General features: G+C 39.0%; 1 protein-coding gene and 1 long non-coding RNA gene across 3 annotated transcripts; both read left to right on the top strand.

The window, feature by feature from the left end:
- Positions 1 to 78: 78 nt before the first annotated feature.
- Positions 79 to 14,220, top strand: LOC143353485 (uncharacterized). 2 transcript variants are annotated; one of them, XR_013082152.1, is made up of 3 exons: positions 79 to 162; positions 10,986 to 11,308; positions 14,028 to 14,220. It is a non-coding gene; the product is annotated as an uncharacterized LOC143353485 (long non-coding RNA). The 2 variants fall into 2 exon arrangements; XR_013082153.1 differs by lacking the exon at positions 79 to 162 and having other exon boundaries at positions 11,234 to 11,308; positions 12,977 to 14,168.
- Positions 679 to 10,570, top strand: LOC143353860 (uncharacterized). The gene is made up of 5 exons (XM_076787463.1): positions 679 to 887; positions 1,312 to 4,029; positions 4,155 to 8,413; positions 8,497 to 9,783; positions 9,818 to 10,570. The coding sequence occupies exons 2-4, from the start codon at positions 1,314 to 1,316 to the stop codon at positions 8,779 to 8,781; spliced, it is 7,260 nt and encodes a 2,419-aa protein (XP_076643578.1). The 5' UTR covers positions 679 to 887; positions 1,312 to 1,313; the 3' UTR covers positions 8,782 to 9,783; positions 9,818 to 10,570.
- Positions 14,221 to 15,944: the final 1,724 nt, after the last annotated feature.

Raw genomic sequence — 15,944 nt, 5'->3', positions numbered from 1 at the left:
TCTGTGCCCACTATTTGCGGATGGAATGCCCCACTCGAGACTCATCCAATTGGGTGCTTCTTCTCGTTCGAGTGAAAGTGTCCAATGTGTGTTAACCATAAAAGGAGCAAACAAGATATCTTACTTATCTGGACCATTTGCGGTTTCCTCATCATAATAACAGTAAAAACTGTTAATTTCAATCATTTCATTCGATTATTAATCAGCGGCCATTTGTAACTTTTCGTGAAGTATATGTTTCTGTTACAATTTTTAAATTTGTGACTTGTTTGTATATTTTTGCGAATGCATATAAGTACTTTTACACGAAATGTTACCCGACTATCGTTACAGTATATAGATGAATGTTTTCTTCTTACAACAGTGTAAATTATGAAAGCTGTTGCATATTGTAGAATAGTATTTCGACTTTTAAATTTAAAATCTTGTCCTATTGGCGCCTTAATTCTACAGCCTTAAACGCAGTACTCAAAAACAAACCTAAAGGCTTGCGAAAAACTTCAGAGCTTATATAAACATTTAATTTTTTCATTGTAGGGATACAATGAATGTTAAAAAAGTTTGCTAGCAGAATAAGATATTTCTAGTACACAAATATGGGAAATTTTAATAACATTGTCCAATTTACGGCGCTCAACGCGCATGCGCGAGACCAGTTGTACTGTTCCTATGCATCGGGTTCCTGTTTTCGGTTTCGCTACGATGTGACTGCGTCGTAATATAACATAACGGCAAAGTTTTGTGAGTCACGCATATACGAAAGGAAATTATTGTAATGAACATTACTCATTATTTAAATATTACAAGTAATTTAAGAGAGAATAAGTCTCTTTAAAAATCGTTACAATTTATGTGAGAGCGGAGATATCAATTTTGTTTTGACGGAGGTATGTAACCTCATCTGATGTACACAATATTATACTTTCTCCAAAAATGTCACATTCAAAGTGTTAGTAACTATTCGAAATCTTTCAATGAATCGCATTAATTATTAGGCTTGCAAATTATTTGATAGATTTACGTAAATGTTGCACTACTGTCTGTTTGTACTACGTCAAGGATAACCGTATCACCGACGAAAGTTAATTTTCGATCGGATGTTGGTTCTTGTCACTGCAATGATAACATCATTACGATTATTCATTTTTAAAACAAAAATCATAAAAGTTATTACATGTTAAAAGTATAATAATATAGTTAAAAATATATTAAAGAAAAAGATTTAAGTGATGTGATTTGATATTGTTTTGGTTACTTTGTTAATATCGTGTATAGGAGATTATAAGGTAATAATTTCTTTGTATTTAATAGCAATGGTGAATGCTAATAATGAAATGGACAGCACAGATTTTTCTGCCACCGATTGTCCTTTGGAGAGTACGATCAGTATGTCACCAATATTATGTAAGCCTACCAAAAATGGAGTTCAGTCATTCAAATATAAATCGTATAGCTTGAGACAGAAACCTGCATTTGTTAATGTAAATCATTTGCAAAATAATAATAGCATGGTAGAGGACTTCCGCAAATTAGTGTGTAAACCAGTGACTGTAAGACTTACAAGATTAGCAGATTCAGAGTTGAGACGACTAACCACAAAAGTATTACCTAAAAGTGTACCTCTCAGAAGGACTCCAATGAAAAGACCGCTTTTTAGGTTTTATGGACGTGGAAAGAAAAAAAGAAAAACTACTGTTAATACAGAAGAATGTAGCAAAGATTGCATACAAATTCTTACGCAAATACAGAGTAACGAAATTAATAAAACTATAGATAATAATGTTAATAAGAATATACATACGAATGTACCAGATACAAATGTTAAGTGTGTACATAGTAGACAACAAGTACAAGTTAAAGCGGCTTCCAAAGTACAAAAATCCAGAAACCATGAACCATGTAAAAAAGATTTATTAAAAACAGTTAAGCAACCAATTATAACATTGAATAGAATAGATGAAGTTATTAATAAGTTAGCACAATCATTTGCAAAAACAGCTACGAATAAGCAAAACCACACAGCAGAACAGCTGACAGTCACACAAAATATAGCTGTAAATCAAACTGAGAAAGTTGGCTTAATGAGTACTAGCAAAAGTGATTGTTCTCGGAACAACCAAGTTGATGATAATGTTAGTGAAGCAGACAGTGATGACCTGTCCCAAGTCAGGTGGATATCCAGAAAAAAACGTAAACTTTTTTGCGACTCCAGTGATGAGTCTGATGCAGACCAATTTCGTGAAGAAATATCGATACAAACAAAAATGTTAAAATTGAGTTCACCACAAAGGGTAACAGCAAAGACTGCTGATAAACACATTGATGAGGAAGAAAATACTACTGCTTCTAAGATTGCGAGTGAAAATTCATCATTCCAATTAAGAATGTCTCCAGTGTCAGTATGTGACCCTAATGAATTACATGGACTTTCTAGTGAAGAAAGTGTAGAAACAGGTATTGTAAATGACGAAGCACTTATTGAAAATGAAGATGTAAATATTGAAAATAACAAATTAAATGTTGAGGAACCTCTGGTTCAGCAAGAAGAAGAAGATCTGGACATTGAAAACATAGAAGTAGATAACAGGGAAGAACAAGTAAATGTTGAGAATATACGAGCAAAGAACAAGGAAGACCAAATAAATGTTGAGAATCTAAGAGTAAAGAACAAGGAAGAAAGAATAAATGTTGAGAGTATAGGAGCAAAAAATAGGGAAGAAAGAACACACGTTGAGAGTATACGAGCAAAGAATAGGGAAGACCAAATAAATGTTGAGAATACAAGAGCAAAGAACAAAGAGGAAAGAATAAATGTTGAGGGTATACGAGCAAAGAACAGGGAAGAAAGAATAAATGTTGAGAATATGCGAGCAAAGAACAGGGAAGAAAGGATAAATGTTGAGCGTATACGAGCAAAGAAAAGGAAAGAAAGAATAAATGTTGAGAGTATAGGAGCAAAAAATAGGGAGGAAAGAATAAATGTTGAGAATATACGAGAAAAGAACCGGGAAGAAAGAATAAATTTTGAGAATGTGAAAGCAGTTGAAGCACAGCAAGAAGTGAATGATAAAATTGAAGATGTAAATGTTGGAGATGTTGATGTAGATATTGAAAATGTTGAGAGTGTTGATGTGGGGGTTGAGAACGAAGATGTTGATGTTGAGAACGTCGACGTTGATGTTGAAAACGACGATGTTGATGTTGAGGACGAAAATTCGCTTGTTTGCCATGGCGATATGGATGTTGAAAGCAAAGAAATTCATGCTAAAAGTGACGAAATTGATGTTGAGATTGCACATACGAGGTGTAGCTTGGATGCTTCAAAGAATGTAGATCAAGTAAGTACTAAAAACACTACAGGAGACAGTGCTTCCAGCTTGTTACCTTCAGAAGTAAATGTTGTACATACTTCGAGAGAGCGTACGAGTTCTAAACCTCTGGATGAATTAGTTCGTGAAGCTGCAAAAATACGACAGCATAAATGGAAACGATCTATATCTGAGAATGAGTTTACACAAAAGTACAAATTGCGTAAACAAGCGAAGATCCTCTTGGTGGACTTGCAACATATCAAAAGTTTATGTGGTAATAAATATTCAGCTACTGAGGTTGAGAAATTAACACAGAGAAGTATAGATGTGTTGCCGAATTGTAATTCTACATGTAGGAATCAAAATGTTTTGATGCCAGGTGTAGCTTATTCAGAGAATGTTGTCGGTAGATCGAAGCCTGATGACAATATCGCAGAGTCAAATGCGTGTTCCTCTGAGAGCAAAAGTAATGTCAAATCAACACATTTGAACAAATCTCTGTGTTCGGAAAATATAATAACGAGGAAAGGAATTGTAGGAAGAGAAAAAATTTCTAATAATGTACTGAAGGAAGCGAAACTATACAAGATGATGTCCGACAGCACCATTGGGTATTCTGCGTCTCCACATCTTCCACAACGATCTACCATAGAATTAGGATTGTCGAGTGTAACTGAAAGCACGACTAAGACCCCTCCTTCTTCTCCACGAAAGTCTGGTAAATTTTTCATTTTTCTTAAACCTATAGGAAGTGCAGCAGAAACGAAAGCACCGTCTGATACTTCTGATACTGTTACAGGTAAGGTAATTCTTGAAATATTATTGAAAATCTTTATTTTGTAGGACATAGAAGTTCGGCAACAAAAGATCAACTGAAAGACGTAAGCGTTGGGAATCATAAGACGGATGCAAAGAAGACTAAGTTGATCCGTGTCCCCTTACCTTCTCCAACAAAGTCTGAAAAACTTACAGAGAAGAAAGATTCTAGCAAATCTAAAGAATCTTCCAATAATTATAAATGCATTGTTTGCGACCTCTACTTTGAACATTATTCCGTTTTGCAACAACATTTAAGTAAGCATGCAAAGCAACAGCTCCCTTCATCGCCATCAAAGTATACAGTTTCTGAAAGGCGTAGTTATGTTGAAGAAATATTACAATTGCCACCTTTGATGCCAGGAAGACAAGCACTACCACAGTCTCCTATGGGCTCGGCTACTTGCCAAGTTACATCTCCATCTGACAGTATTCCAGATAAAAATGAATCGTTGCACAAAAAACTGCAAAAAAAGTTGAAGCCATCGAAACACAAAAGTAGTTTGTCAAAGAAGAAAGTTTGTAAACCATGTAACCTGACGAACGAGTGTAGCGTGTGTTCCCAGGAGTTTCCAACGAGAGCAGATTTGGCAGCCCATATTTTCCTACACACGGAGAGTGAACTGCAAGGAGCGTATGCAGCTGCAAAGCAAAAAAAATACGAAGAAACAGGGTTTGCAGAATTGGAAACCCAAAGAACAAAGGATACTGTGGTAAATGCAGCTGATTCGGTTGAAAAATCTTCAGCAAATACGAACGGGTGCAAAGCTAGTTCAAAAGCACAGACTACACAAAACCAAAATGACCAAACATCGGAATCCGCTGAAGTTGAGGTTCTTGAAGAAGTAAAGGAAACTGATCCTAAACCAAGCAAACCAACCCATGGAGAAAGCAACTCTAATAATCAAGTATCTTCTGTGATAAATAAGATAGAGAAAGCAAAAACAACTAAAAAAAGCGGGTCGTCTAAAACATTGTTTATGATATGCCAGTGTCATAACAGAGCAAACGTCAACTTCAGTTGTCTGCAGATTGAGATAGTTCTGCTGTGTCACACTTGCAGAGTATTGTTTCGAAGTATGGAATGTTTCGAGACTCATTATCGTCTTCCAAAGTATTCAGTTTGTAATCAGAACCGGCTGGAAAGCGGCCGATCTCCAAATTTATTCTGTGCTACTTGCGGGATGATATTCAGTTCGGTTCAAGACGTGCGTCAGCATTTAGAGACGCATATCCGTTTCAAGAAAAACTGCACTATGGACTTCCGTTGCAACATTTGCAAAGTGATGTTTGTCGGTATCGGATCGCTCTTTTACCTCCACTGGTCTAAACACATGAAGGATCCATTCTGGGTAGCCAGTGATCAATCATTCCCCAAAATGTCTTTGTTCAACCCGAAATCGAACAAGCAGGGAGTAAAGTATAAACTAGGTGAATTTGTTATGAACAAATATCTGGATAATTACATTTATGTTGCAGAATATGTTTGCTTCAACTGTAAAAGGGTTTTCATTAATGAAGACTATTTAATAGCACATCTACTGAACTGTAGAGCACTGAAAAGTCAGACTGCACTGTCTGATGGTACACAAATTGAGCAATTAAAGTTGCATTTAATTTGTAGTCTCTGTGAGTACCCTACTTTCAGCAGGGTAGAGTTGTACGCACACATGATGGACAAGCATAAATTCGCCTCGGAGCACCAGTTTGTGTGCGTGTCTCTTACAACTATGGAGACAACATTCATTTGCAGCATTTGTATGGAAATTAGTGAGGGTATCGACAAGTTCAATGAGCACTGGTTTAGCCATTACGTGAAGCAACCGTATTTTGTTTGTATGTATTGCAACAAAGAAAGCGATAGCGTGGATGCTTTCAAAGAGCACGCCAAGGAGCACGAATTAGCAATCAAGCACAACATACTATCTTGTAAGGTGAAATATCGGGACGTTGAACACATCTGTAAGATATGCCATGTTGGTGTTGAGTCCAAGGAATTATTAAACGAACACAATGTTATACACAATCCAAGTGTTCTGAAAAATAAACAGGCCAATGAAGTCATCACTGAGAAGTGTATACTTTACACAATGCTGGCAGACAAGGAGTCTGATAAAGAGATTGAAGCAACAGAGAAGCAGGCTGCGGGATGTTCGAAGTCTGGCGCAGACCTCGACAAGGAGAAATTAATTAATATACTGGAAGGCAATGAGGAAGAGGATTCTGAAAACGAGTTGGTGATCGACTTAGCAGAGCATCTAGAGAAAGAGTCGGCAGACAAAGACAGAACTAAAGAAAAGCAAGTTCCACCTGCATTGCTAACATCGTTGCCAGCACCTATGTTGCCAGTGACTACGTTGCCAGCACCTACGTTGCCAGTGACTACGTTGCCAGTGACTACGTTGCCAGTGGCTACGTTGCCAGTGACTACATTGCCAGCAACTATGTTGCCAGTGACTACGTTGCCAGTGACTACATTGCCAGCAACTACGTTGCCAGTGACTACGTTGTCAACACCTACGTTGCCAGTGACTACGCTGCCAGTGACTACGTTGGCAGCACCTACGTTGCCAGTGACTACGTTGGCAGCACCTACGTTGCCAGTGACTACGTTGGCAGCACCTACGTTGCCAGTGACTACGTTGGCAGCACCTACGTTGCCAGTGACTACGTTGGCAGCACCTACGTTGCCAGTGACTACGTTGGCAGCACCTACGTTGCCAGTGACTACGTTGGCAGCACCTACGTTGCCAGTGACTACGTTGGCAGCACCTACGTTGCCAGCACCTGCGTTGCCAGCACCTACGTTGCCAGCACCTACGTTGCCGGCACCTACGTTGCTAGTGACTACGTTTCCAGCACCTACGTTTCCAGCACCTACGTTTCCAGCACCTACGTTGCCGGCACCTACATTGCCGGCACCTACGTTGCCAGCACCTACATTACCGGCACCTACGTTGCCAGCACCTACATTGCCGGCACCTACGTTTTCAGCATCTACATTGTCAACCACCACGTTAAATGTTGCTTTGGACTCTGGGACTCTAGCTACTCCACAGAACGTTGCCCAGTCGAAAGAGGTGATTGATGTAGAGGATGAATCTAAGAAAGATGGAGATTCGATCAAAGAAGCAGATGCAAGCAAGCCTACGAAACAGAAGCACGGATTTTTGCGGGTGAAAGCTTTAACAGAGCTTTTGGAAGATACAAGCTCCTTGTTCATATGCCAAGTATGCAATTATTCTTGCGAGTCTGCTGAATATCTGAGGCAGCATCATTTGACTCATACTACTCGGCCTTCCCAGCCAGAGGTTCCAGTTTTTCAGCAACCTGCGAGGTCCAACGAACAAAGCGGACCTATTAACAAGACGTTGCCTGAAAAGACATTTATAGCGACTGGTAGGACAGTCCAGATACCACTCCTCTCGAGGCTGTATCCAGGAACAGCGACCAACGCGAAACTGAATCCTGCTGTCTCTTCTGCAAAGAATTCCATGAAAACGGCGTACCATAAAAACCTGCCGCCTTGTAACATTGTCCGTAAAATAATTGTACGACGTGAGGCTATCCAACCAAATGGAAACGTTCCCACAACGATGGAAAGAGATTCTTCTAGTGCACAGACTATTCAAACAACGTCGACAATCGATTCTAATAGTATAAACCAGCGGGGATCTGTAATTAGCTCGACAAATTCGAATAAAAATCTTAGCGGGAATTTGCCTTTGACGGCGAACATGGCTACCGTGGCCGCCAGTAATTATACTAACAAAACTAGTTCCAAGCATCATTCAAGGAATTTGTGGGCCCACGAGTTACCAAAGTATCCCCAAGCACATTTAAAAAACGAGATAGCCAAGAAGAGTCACAACATGGATGGTGATGTGACAAGAAGTAATGGCAATTTTACAAATGGTAACCAAAATTATAGTCAAAGCCAGCACAGCGTTCAGAACCAGGGAAGAATGAACCCTCCTGCAGCGGTGTACTATCAGTATCCGAATTCTGAGCACGTTTACCCTGGGGTTGGTCAGAGCCCCATGCAGAGTCAGCAATTGATGCAACAAGTGCCGAATCACACGGTACAGAGAAACCTGCCTCCTACCATTTATTACAAGAACCCCACGGCCGGTGGGATGTCGATAGTGATCAACCAGGCGGCACCTACTATGTCAAATCTACCTACGATGGATATAAGGCAACAGCAAGGACAGCCGCAAATGTATCAACCGGTGTACACGAATCCAGTGGTGTCGGTAGACCCTTATGTGCAACAGCCGCCGCAGGTATATTGGGTTATTCAGACAAATCTGAAAAATCTGCGTATCGTTTCTCAGTAAACCATTCCCGTGTTACTATTTATTCGCAGAACTTTATTGATTATTCTGGAACCGGTGAAGTGCATCAAGTGACGCCCGATGAGTACAGAGGACCAATCAGTGAAAATGTTACCACCTATGGAAGGTCACTTCAACCCTCGACAAACCTGACTTGCCCCTATTGCCCGAACAACATTACATTTAATGATCGGGACATGTTCGAGTTACATATGAGCATCAGCCACAATTTCGTTTGCGACATTTGCGGCTTGTCATTCTTCAATATCGATGACATAAGGATCCATAAAATCAAACACAGGTTGATGGGTAATTGAAGGATTGCCCGTTGGATTATTCAAAGAGAATTGCATGCAAAAGTATGGAACTCGTTCAGGTTATTAAAATGCCGTACGAGGAACAGAAATAATCAATTACTTCCGCCAGTTACCGTAGTTGTTGCGAGTCACGTTTACCACTATATGATTTAATATTATTGATCCAACGTCGCTAAGAAAGTTTGTGCGCGGCAAAGTTTTGCATAGAGTAACATGACAAAGTTTATATGTATTTTAGTTTTATAATACTTCGAACATCGGACAGATTGTTAATGATATGTTACATGAATATCAATGAAACAATACGCAGTAAGACTTACGCTCATTTAGAATGTCGGTTAAGTTTCGTGGTTTTTTATTGATGCATCTGCAAAGAGTAATGAATTTGTTCCTTATTATTGGTTCAAGACATGTCTTTATATTTTTTTCACTATAGATTTTATACATACACTTATCATGTAAATCATATATGCCATTGAATTTGAAGTGTTCAATAGTAGATTATTGAATTTCAAAATTTTATCTTATGTAGCTTAGTTATATTCGAACGATATACTCTGAAGAAAATTACTGCATCCCATTGGATTTTAATTGAATATCTAGTTGGATTTCTCTGTTGATTTAAAATATACCTAACTAATCTTGTGAGTAATGCCCGTGTATATGATTGTGTTTATGTAACGGGTGAACCACCTAACTTGCACACCTTGAACATTTTCGTTATTTGTAATAATATAAAAAAATGATGTATACCAAAATTGCATGGTATACGGGGGAAATATTGTGATGTAAACAGTTTTTATGTGCGTGAAGGCGTTTAGGAAATTTCAAGGTCACTTTGATTTCTTTAAATGAAAAGACCTATCGTTTGTATCCCGAATCGATAGAGAATCAAATTCTGCGTAATAATGTATTGACATTGATATGTCCTAAATCTAAAAGTTAACAAGATGTTGTGGAAATAACTTCCCATATGTACCGAACATATTCAAATAAAAGGACGTAACGGCTCGAGCACCTACTAGCTTGCAGATAGTAGATACTTACATATTGATCATATTCAAGGTGTGCAAGTTACGTGGTTCCTCCTGTATTTCCAAAGAGAAATAACTTTCGTATTGTATCAACTTTAACAAGTTGTTATCCTCCTTTTACGCAGGAATGTCTTTTCTGTAGGATATGTTTATTTTTAAACTGAAATATTAGTTTGAGATAGAGGAAGCTTATAGTTTCTCGAAAATAGTTAACTTTATAAGTTGAAAGTGCATAAAATGAACATTTGTAATTGTGTACAATGCATCTCGGCGGGTCATGTTATTATTGGAATTATTAAACTATTGTCGGTAAATATTTTAAAATCAGTAATTTTGAGTGAAACTATTTTCTAGAGTATACATTAATATAGAAGAAATGAATTGCCCCGATAATGATATGATTCGCCGAGAAAAATTGGATACACACATGCCTGTATATCTAAAAACCGGCGATATAGCGTATATTTTATGAAACACATTGGATAATAAGCGCATTGATGAAAAGAAAAAAAAAATATAAAACTCCCGTAAAAGTCGATCCACTTTGAGATTTCGTGAAGTGTATTCCTTGTACATCTAAATATATATTTATCAAATGACAATATTCCTATAATTTTTCCCTCCTAAATAAAAATGACAAAGGGAATGATTATTTGGCGTTAATAAATTTTATAGTGTTATTTGTAATATTCCTTGTTTGCAAATTATATGTATTGAAAGATAGAAATAAATTTTTTTCATTTTTGTTAAATGCCTATTTTGTAGAAATTTAATTTCTATAAACTCTACATACCGTTTATTAGTTTAAGGGGGGTCATTTTAATAAATGATACAAACAATTATATGCTTGTCTCCTTTATTCGGCACTTTGAGCGTTTTTAATGTTTTTTCTGTTTTTTTTTTTTACAATGATCGCCATTTTAAGAGGATCTTCCTGCCCCAGCGGATCGAAACGTGTAAAATCGCGTAACTGTTTGCAAACGTTACAAATAGTATTATTAATCCGCGGATTTTATGCGTTACATAGAAATGTATAAAACACAATGAAACGTGAACAGTCGGGTGAACATGAGAGCTCGCATAAACATCCACAGTCTAATAATTACGTTTTCGCTAGTCCTAGAATCTTTCTTAATAAAATAGAAATAGAACGGTTCAATGCTTTTTCAGGACCAGAGCAGGAGGATCCATCGATCTCCGCACTCGATGCGAAATACATTGAATAGTTGAGGTGACTGCAACGAGCAACGGGGTGGAAACAGTCTCGGTTAATATTGAGCAACGTTCTTTGCGATTATAGTCGTTGCTCGTGACAGTCGCACGACGGGGACGAAATCTGTCTGGCGTTCATCATCGAAAGACTGATCGCGTGTTGCGCAAAGTTACCCTCTAAACTGAATGTACAGGCTCCGCTGCGAAAATCATCTCGCCGGGGAACGTTGTCCGAAACAAACGCCACGAAGAACAATTGAGGACCTTGCTGCAGAAACCAGGTAAGTCTACATTTTAGTAAAATCGTACTTGTTATATATTTGTGTGCAAAAATCAGACAATTTCGAAAATCTGGGCTTACCGGGTTTTCGCATGAAATTTTTTACCTAATGTGCAATTTTCGAAAAAAGCGGGCTACGAAAGTAGTGGGTCGTTTTAGAGAATTGTAATTTATAGATGTGATCGGGGAGAGCTATTGAATTTCGTGTTACGAAACTTTAGAAATTTATTCTTAGCTTTTTCTCTCACTTTCTCTCTCTCTCTCTCTCTCTCTCTCTCTCTCTCTCTCTCTCTCTCTCGTTCGCTCGCTCGCTTTCTCTCTTTCGGAAGTTTGATTACGCCCAACAAGGATTGCACTCGGGTGTTTCTTATCTCGTAATGAACGGTCCTTAAGTTAAGGCAAGCCTACATAATCGCCCGGTTATCGCGGGCATACGCTTGTTTAATATACATTATTTAATCCTAGAATTTGGCACGTGATTCACGTAAACACAATCTCGCTCCATTGTGTCTGGACTCGAATGAAAATCAGAACGAAAGTCTCCCGTACTCGTTTATAATGCAGTACGCGATAAATGTCACAAAGCTACGCGTTATTGGAATTTATTTATCTAGCACGGGAAGGAAACGAAACGCCGTCAAGCCTAGAACCACCGAACATGATCGTTTATGATTGTTGAAACTGCGACGGGTTTGTTGGAAATCGTTCGTTTGCTGATTGGAATTGTAAAAGAGAAACGAGCTTCTTTCGTTGTTTAAGGGAATTAAAAATTAGAGAGTTCGACTGTTCGGTGGCTCTAGGGTTAAAGTTTACTATCGTCGCGACTTTGTATTGGTAGATCTCAAATAGTTCAAAATTGAGATTCAATGCACTAATTAGTTAGACTGATCAGTTCGAAAGTATTTCAGATAACAATTTCCCCACCATAGCGTCCACTGTCCCCTTTCAAGTAAACGCCATTACCAAGGGGCACCGTGGGGCAACGAAAGAAGTGGGAGAAGGAGGCGTTTGAGGGGCCCCTACCGTGCCCATCATTGCTATAGAGTAACATAAAAAAGGTCAATTTACAAACGAAACTTCAAGGAACAGTGTAAAACAGTGTGAAATTTGTATACATTAGAATTGAAAAGTTGCGCTGATATCTTTTTTGTTTCTGTAACCAGTTGCAAGAGCAACTATAGTTAAGAGAGAGAATTTACTTGGATCACAAATACAAAGTGCGATTTCCTAGAAAATATCCTAGCTTATCGGTTAAGTATAGCTACGAAGGGCCGTAGTCCTTCACGAGGTTGTCCTCCGTTTAAGTACTAGTAATACTGATATAGGTCTTCGACGTTCATTTCGAGCTTACGATCTTCTCATTAACGATTATGCGTAAAAAACCGTGGAAAAAATCGACGAGAACAGAACGCGGAAAATTCAGGGGTATTTTCAACTGTCTACCTATTTTACAATATACAATCGGACTTCGACTTACATAAAGAAATTTGGAGCTGCTTTTCGACATTTTCGACGACTAGTTTACAGATTGACGTTACTAAAAATTTGTCCTAAAAATTTTGTCAAGTTTAGAATAAAATGTAATTTTTGTTACGCTACTGAATTTTAAGCGATCATGCCCGGACATAAATGCAACAAATTCGCGTTTTTTAATTAATTTACTTTCCAGCTCCTTACAGTAGGTAAGACGAGGTCTCAAATACAAAACTTCACTCTGGCATGATACACTTCACCCCGGAAAGTGTCACGGAATCAAAGAAAAAAAGAGGATCTAGAAATGCTGCTCCAGAAACGAAGTGAATCTAGAAACGATCTATACTGTAAATCATGTCCTTAGGATTCGAGACAGACGATACCTGCGATTAAAATTAGTAGAATGAGTATTGGAAGGAGAGTATTTAATTGTGCTTCTTTGACCTATAGTGAGTTAAGAAAAATAGCACGGCTACAGTCAAAACGAAACTGTTTGGTCGTCCAAAGCCACAGAGGAGCTATCCCCACGCATATTGCTTGGCCACGCCTACTGGGCTGCTCGACCAATAAATTTTACGATTGAGTGACCTTGTACAACCGGTTAAGTTTGTTTCGACTATAGAGCGTTTCGAAAGCAAGATACAACATTTTAATTACACATTCTGTTCAATATAACGATTGGAAAAACATGGGACTGTTAATGCTTAAATCTTTGGTCTCAAGATGCTTACAAAAATTAGATTAGCAACGATGATGACAAAATGGATGATTGTATCGAACAGGATGTGCCTTTAAAATATTTTGTTCCTTGTTTTCGAAATCGCCTGTGTATCGTGCGAAGGACTAGACATGTGGGCGTTCGTTTACTCTAAGAATACACTTTGTCGCGTGGTATTTGAGCCGACGGAGGTTTTATCTGCGACTATATGGTGTGCCTCCCTATCGTTTTACAATCGATTTGCTTGGAGACCTCCGTACACGTAACTACTACAGTAACCCTACAGACTAGACGTATTATCGGTGGAAAAATATCGTATTTTGTTGTCGGAATATCATAAATCTGCACGTAATACATTGGACGTTCTATATCCAGCAGCTTCACCTTCCCCCCTCTGTACGAAAAAGTGGGTTGAGCGACGGAATCCCATGACCCTTCCCCAGGGCACGCTTCCGGCGACAGGAAGGACTCCTATCATATCCCATCTTCAACACAAATTAATTTTAATGCAAATTTAATTTTGTTGCAGTGAACTTTGGACTTTTCGGGCCAAAGATCCTGAAAATTTAGAAGCTTGGGAACCTAGGAAAGCTTCGAACATAGATCCTGGGACCCGGGGATCCAGGGATCTAAGGACCTGGGGGATTCAGAGACCCGAGGATTTGGTGGTCCAAAGACTTAAGGACCTGGTGACCCAGAGATCCACAAATCTAGGCATTTGAATTGAAAATCAAGATGGAGGCTATCATCTCTGCGAATCTAGGGATTTGAAAATTTGGAGATTCGGAAGATCTAGGGGATGATAAAACTCCAGGGTCAAGAGATCTTTAATTTTGTGAATTCAGGGGTCTCTAGAGCCAAGACTCCAAAACCTCAAGATTTGAAGGTTGGGAAGTGCTTGGGATCTTTTCCTCTAAAAATGGAAGATTCTGGGTATCTAGACTTTGATTTTAAAAAATCTTGAGTCATCCAGATCTATAGATTCCTACAGAGATCTAGAATTAGAGTCCGTAACAGAATGTGGGCGCTCGAAATCGTTTCTCCCGCCGGAAACGTACCCAAAATGGCTCCGAGTATCGAAGCTCATGCTGCCGCCTCTATCTCTCGCAACTATCATCAACCTCGTATCTGTTCATTCTTTTTCTCTTCTTTCTTTCTCTCTGGACATCATCATGGTAGCAGCGTGCACCATTCTTAACGCTTCATACGATCTAATCACCTAATCTATCTCGTACATAATTACCTAGTGCTTAATCGTGCACCCTTAAAAGGTATCATTGGCGTGTACACGACGAAACTGGCCAAAGGTCCTCGATCTATTCCGCGAATTGATCGTTCTATCTACACGGGGTTCGCGCAAACAGACGACGCGACGCCCGCTCCCGTAATTTGTACAAAAATTAATCACCATCCGAACGTTAATGAGTTATTGGGTCCGCGAGTCAGTCTGAATAGGGTCGATACAAACATTGGGATGAAGAGTGTACCGATCTAGAGCCGAGTCCCTTCGACAATATCGATCGTCGATCCGGAAACGAATCCTTTCACCTCCTGCGTTCATTTCTGCGTTTCAAAGAATAATGTTCGCAACCTTTTAAAATTTCTTGACTCGACGTAGGGAGAGATCCTTCGAATCGTGGTGGACTCGCTTGGCGGACCAGGTTTGTTAGAAAAGCGGAATTCCACCGGATCCAGGACGATCGATCGATCCTTGGTCGCTTCTTTCTAAATCTACTAAGACGCGTCACAATGAGAAGTCGATTATAACAGTCTATTGAATGCTAAAAACTGAAATCAAATTAAATTCTGTGACACTTTTGAACTGTTTGGAAAATGGACTTTACAAATTCGAAATGGACTGCAGGTTTTTATGCAAAATAAAAATTGTCTGCGTGAATTGCAAAACACAAGCTACATAGACATGTGTTTTTGTTCTTAGTAATTATAATCAGATGAACATGGTACAACAGTTTCAAATTCTTTAAACGTTTTCCTTATTTTGCACTTCACTCATTTTTATCATAAATGCATTCGCGGTCTAATTCTAAACGTGCTATAAATGCACAAATACCTGGAATCTTGATATTTTTATACCGTTTGGAATGGTCGGTTAAAGAAGGGTCACAACGGATCCAGAGTCTGCCCCGACCAAGGGTTGAAGGGACGCAGCCTATTTTCTCGGTAGCCTAAACAAACGCGCGAATTGTGCACAGTTATCGGGAACCGGATAGGTAGAAGACTATTATTGCGACACGGAGCACAGGTTTCCAACAAACTTGATTGAGTCGTCACCCGCGTCGACGGGTGAAATCGGTGATTCGGACACTCGATAGATAAGAATGAAATTACAATTAAGTGCGAAGGAAGTCGTGTCTCGGGACTCGTTCGTTCGACAGTCACGAATGAAACGTTTACGCTATGTTATTTTACACGGTGCCTCGTGATC

The sequence above is a fragment of the Halictus rubicundus genome, chromosome 4 (genome assembly GCF_050948215.1).
Source record: "Halictus rubicundus isolate RS-2024b chromosome 4, iyHalRubi1_principal, whole genome shotgun sequence".
Taxonomy (NCBI): Eukaryota; Metazoa; Arthropoda; class Insecta; order Hymenoptera; family Halictidae; genus Halictus; species Halictus rubicundus.
The sequence above is the reverse complement of the archived record's forward strand: the minus strand, read 5'-3'. Positions and strand labels throughout refer to the sequence as shown.

Coding starts and splice junctions, on each gene's coding strand:
- LOC143353860 (XM_076787463.1), top strand. CDS start 1,314: ATGGTGAATGCTAATAATGAAATGGACAGCACAGATTTTTCTGCCACC. Junction 4,030..4,154: donor TTCTTCTCCACGAAAGTCTG/GTAAATTTTTCA, acceptor TTTATTTTGTAG/GACATAGAAGTTCGGCAACA. Junction 8,414..8,496: donor ATGTGCAACAGCCGCCGCAG/GTATATTGGGTT, acceptor ATTTATTCGCAG/AACTTTATTGATTATTCTGG.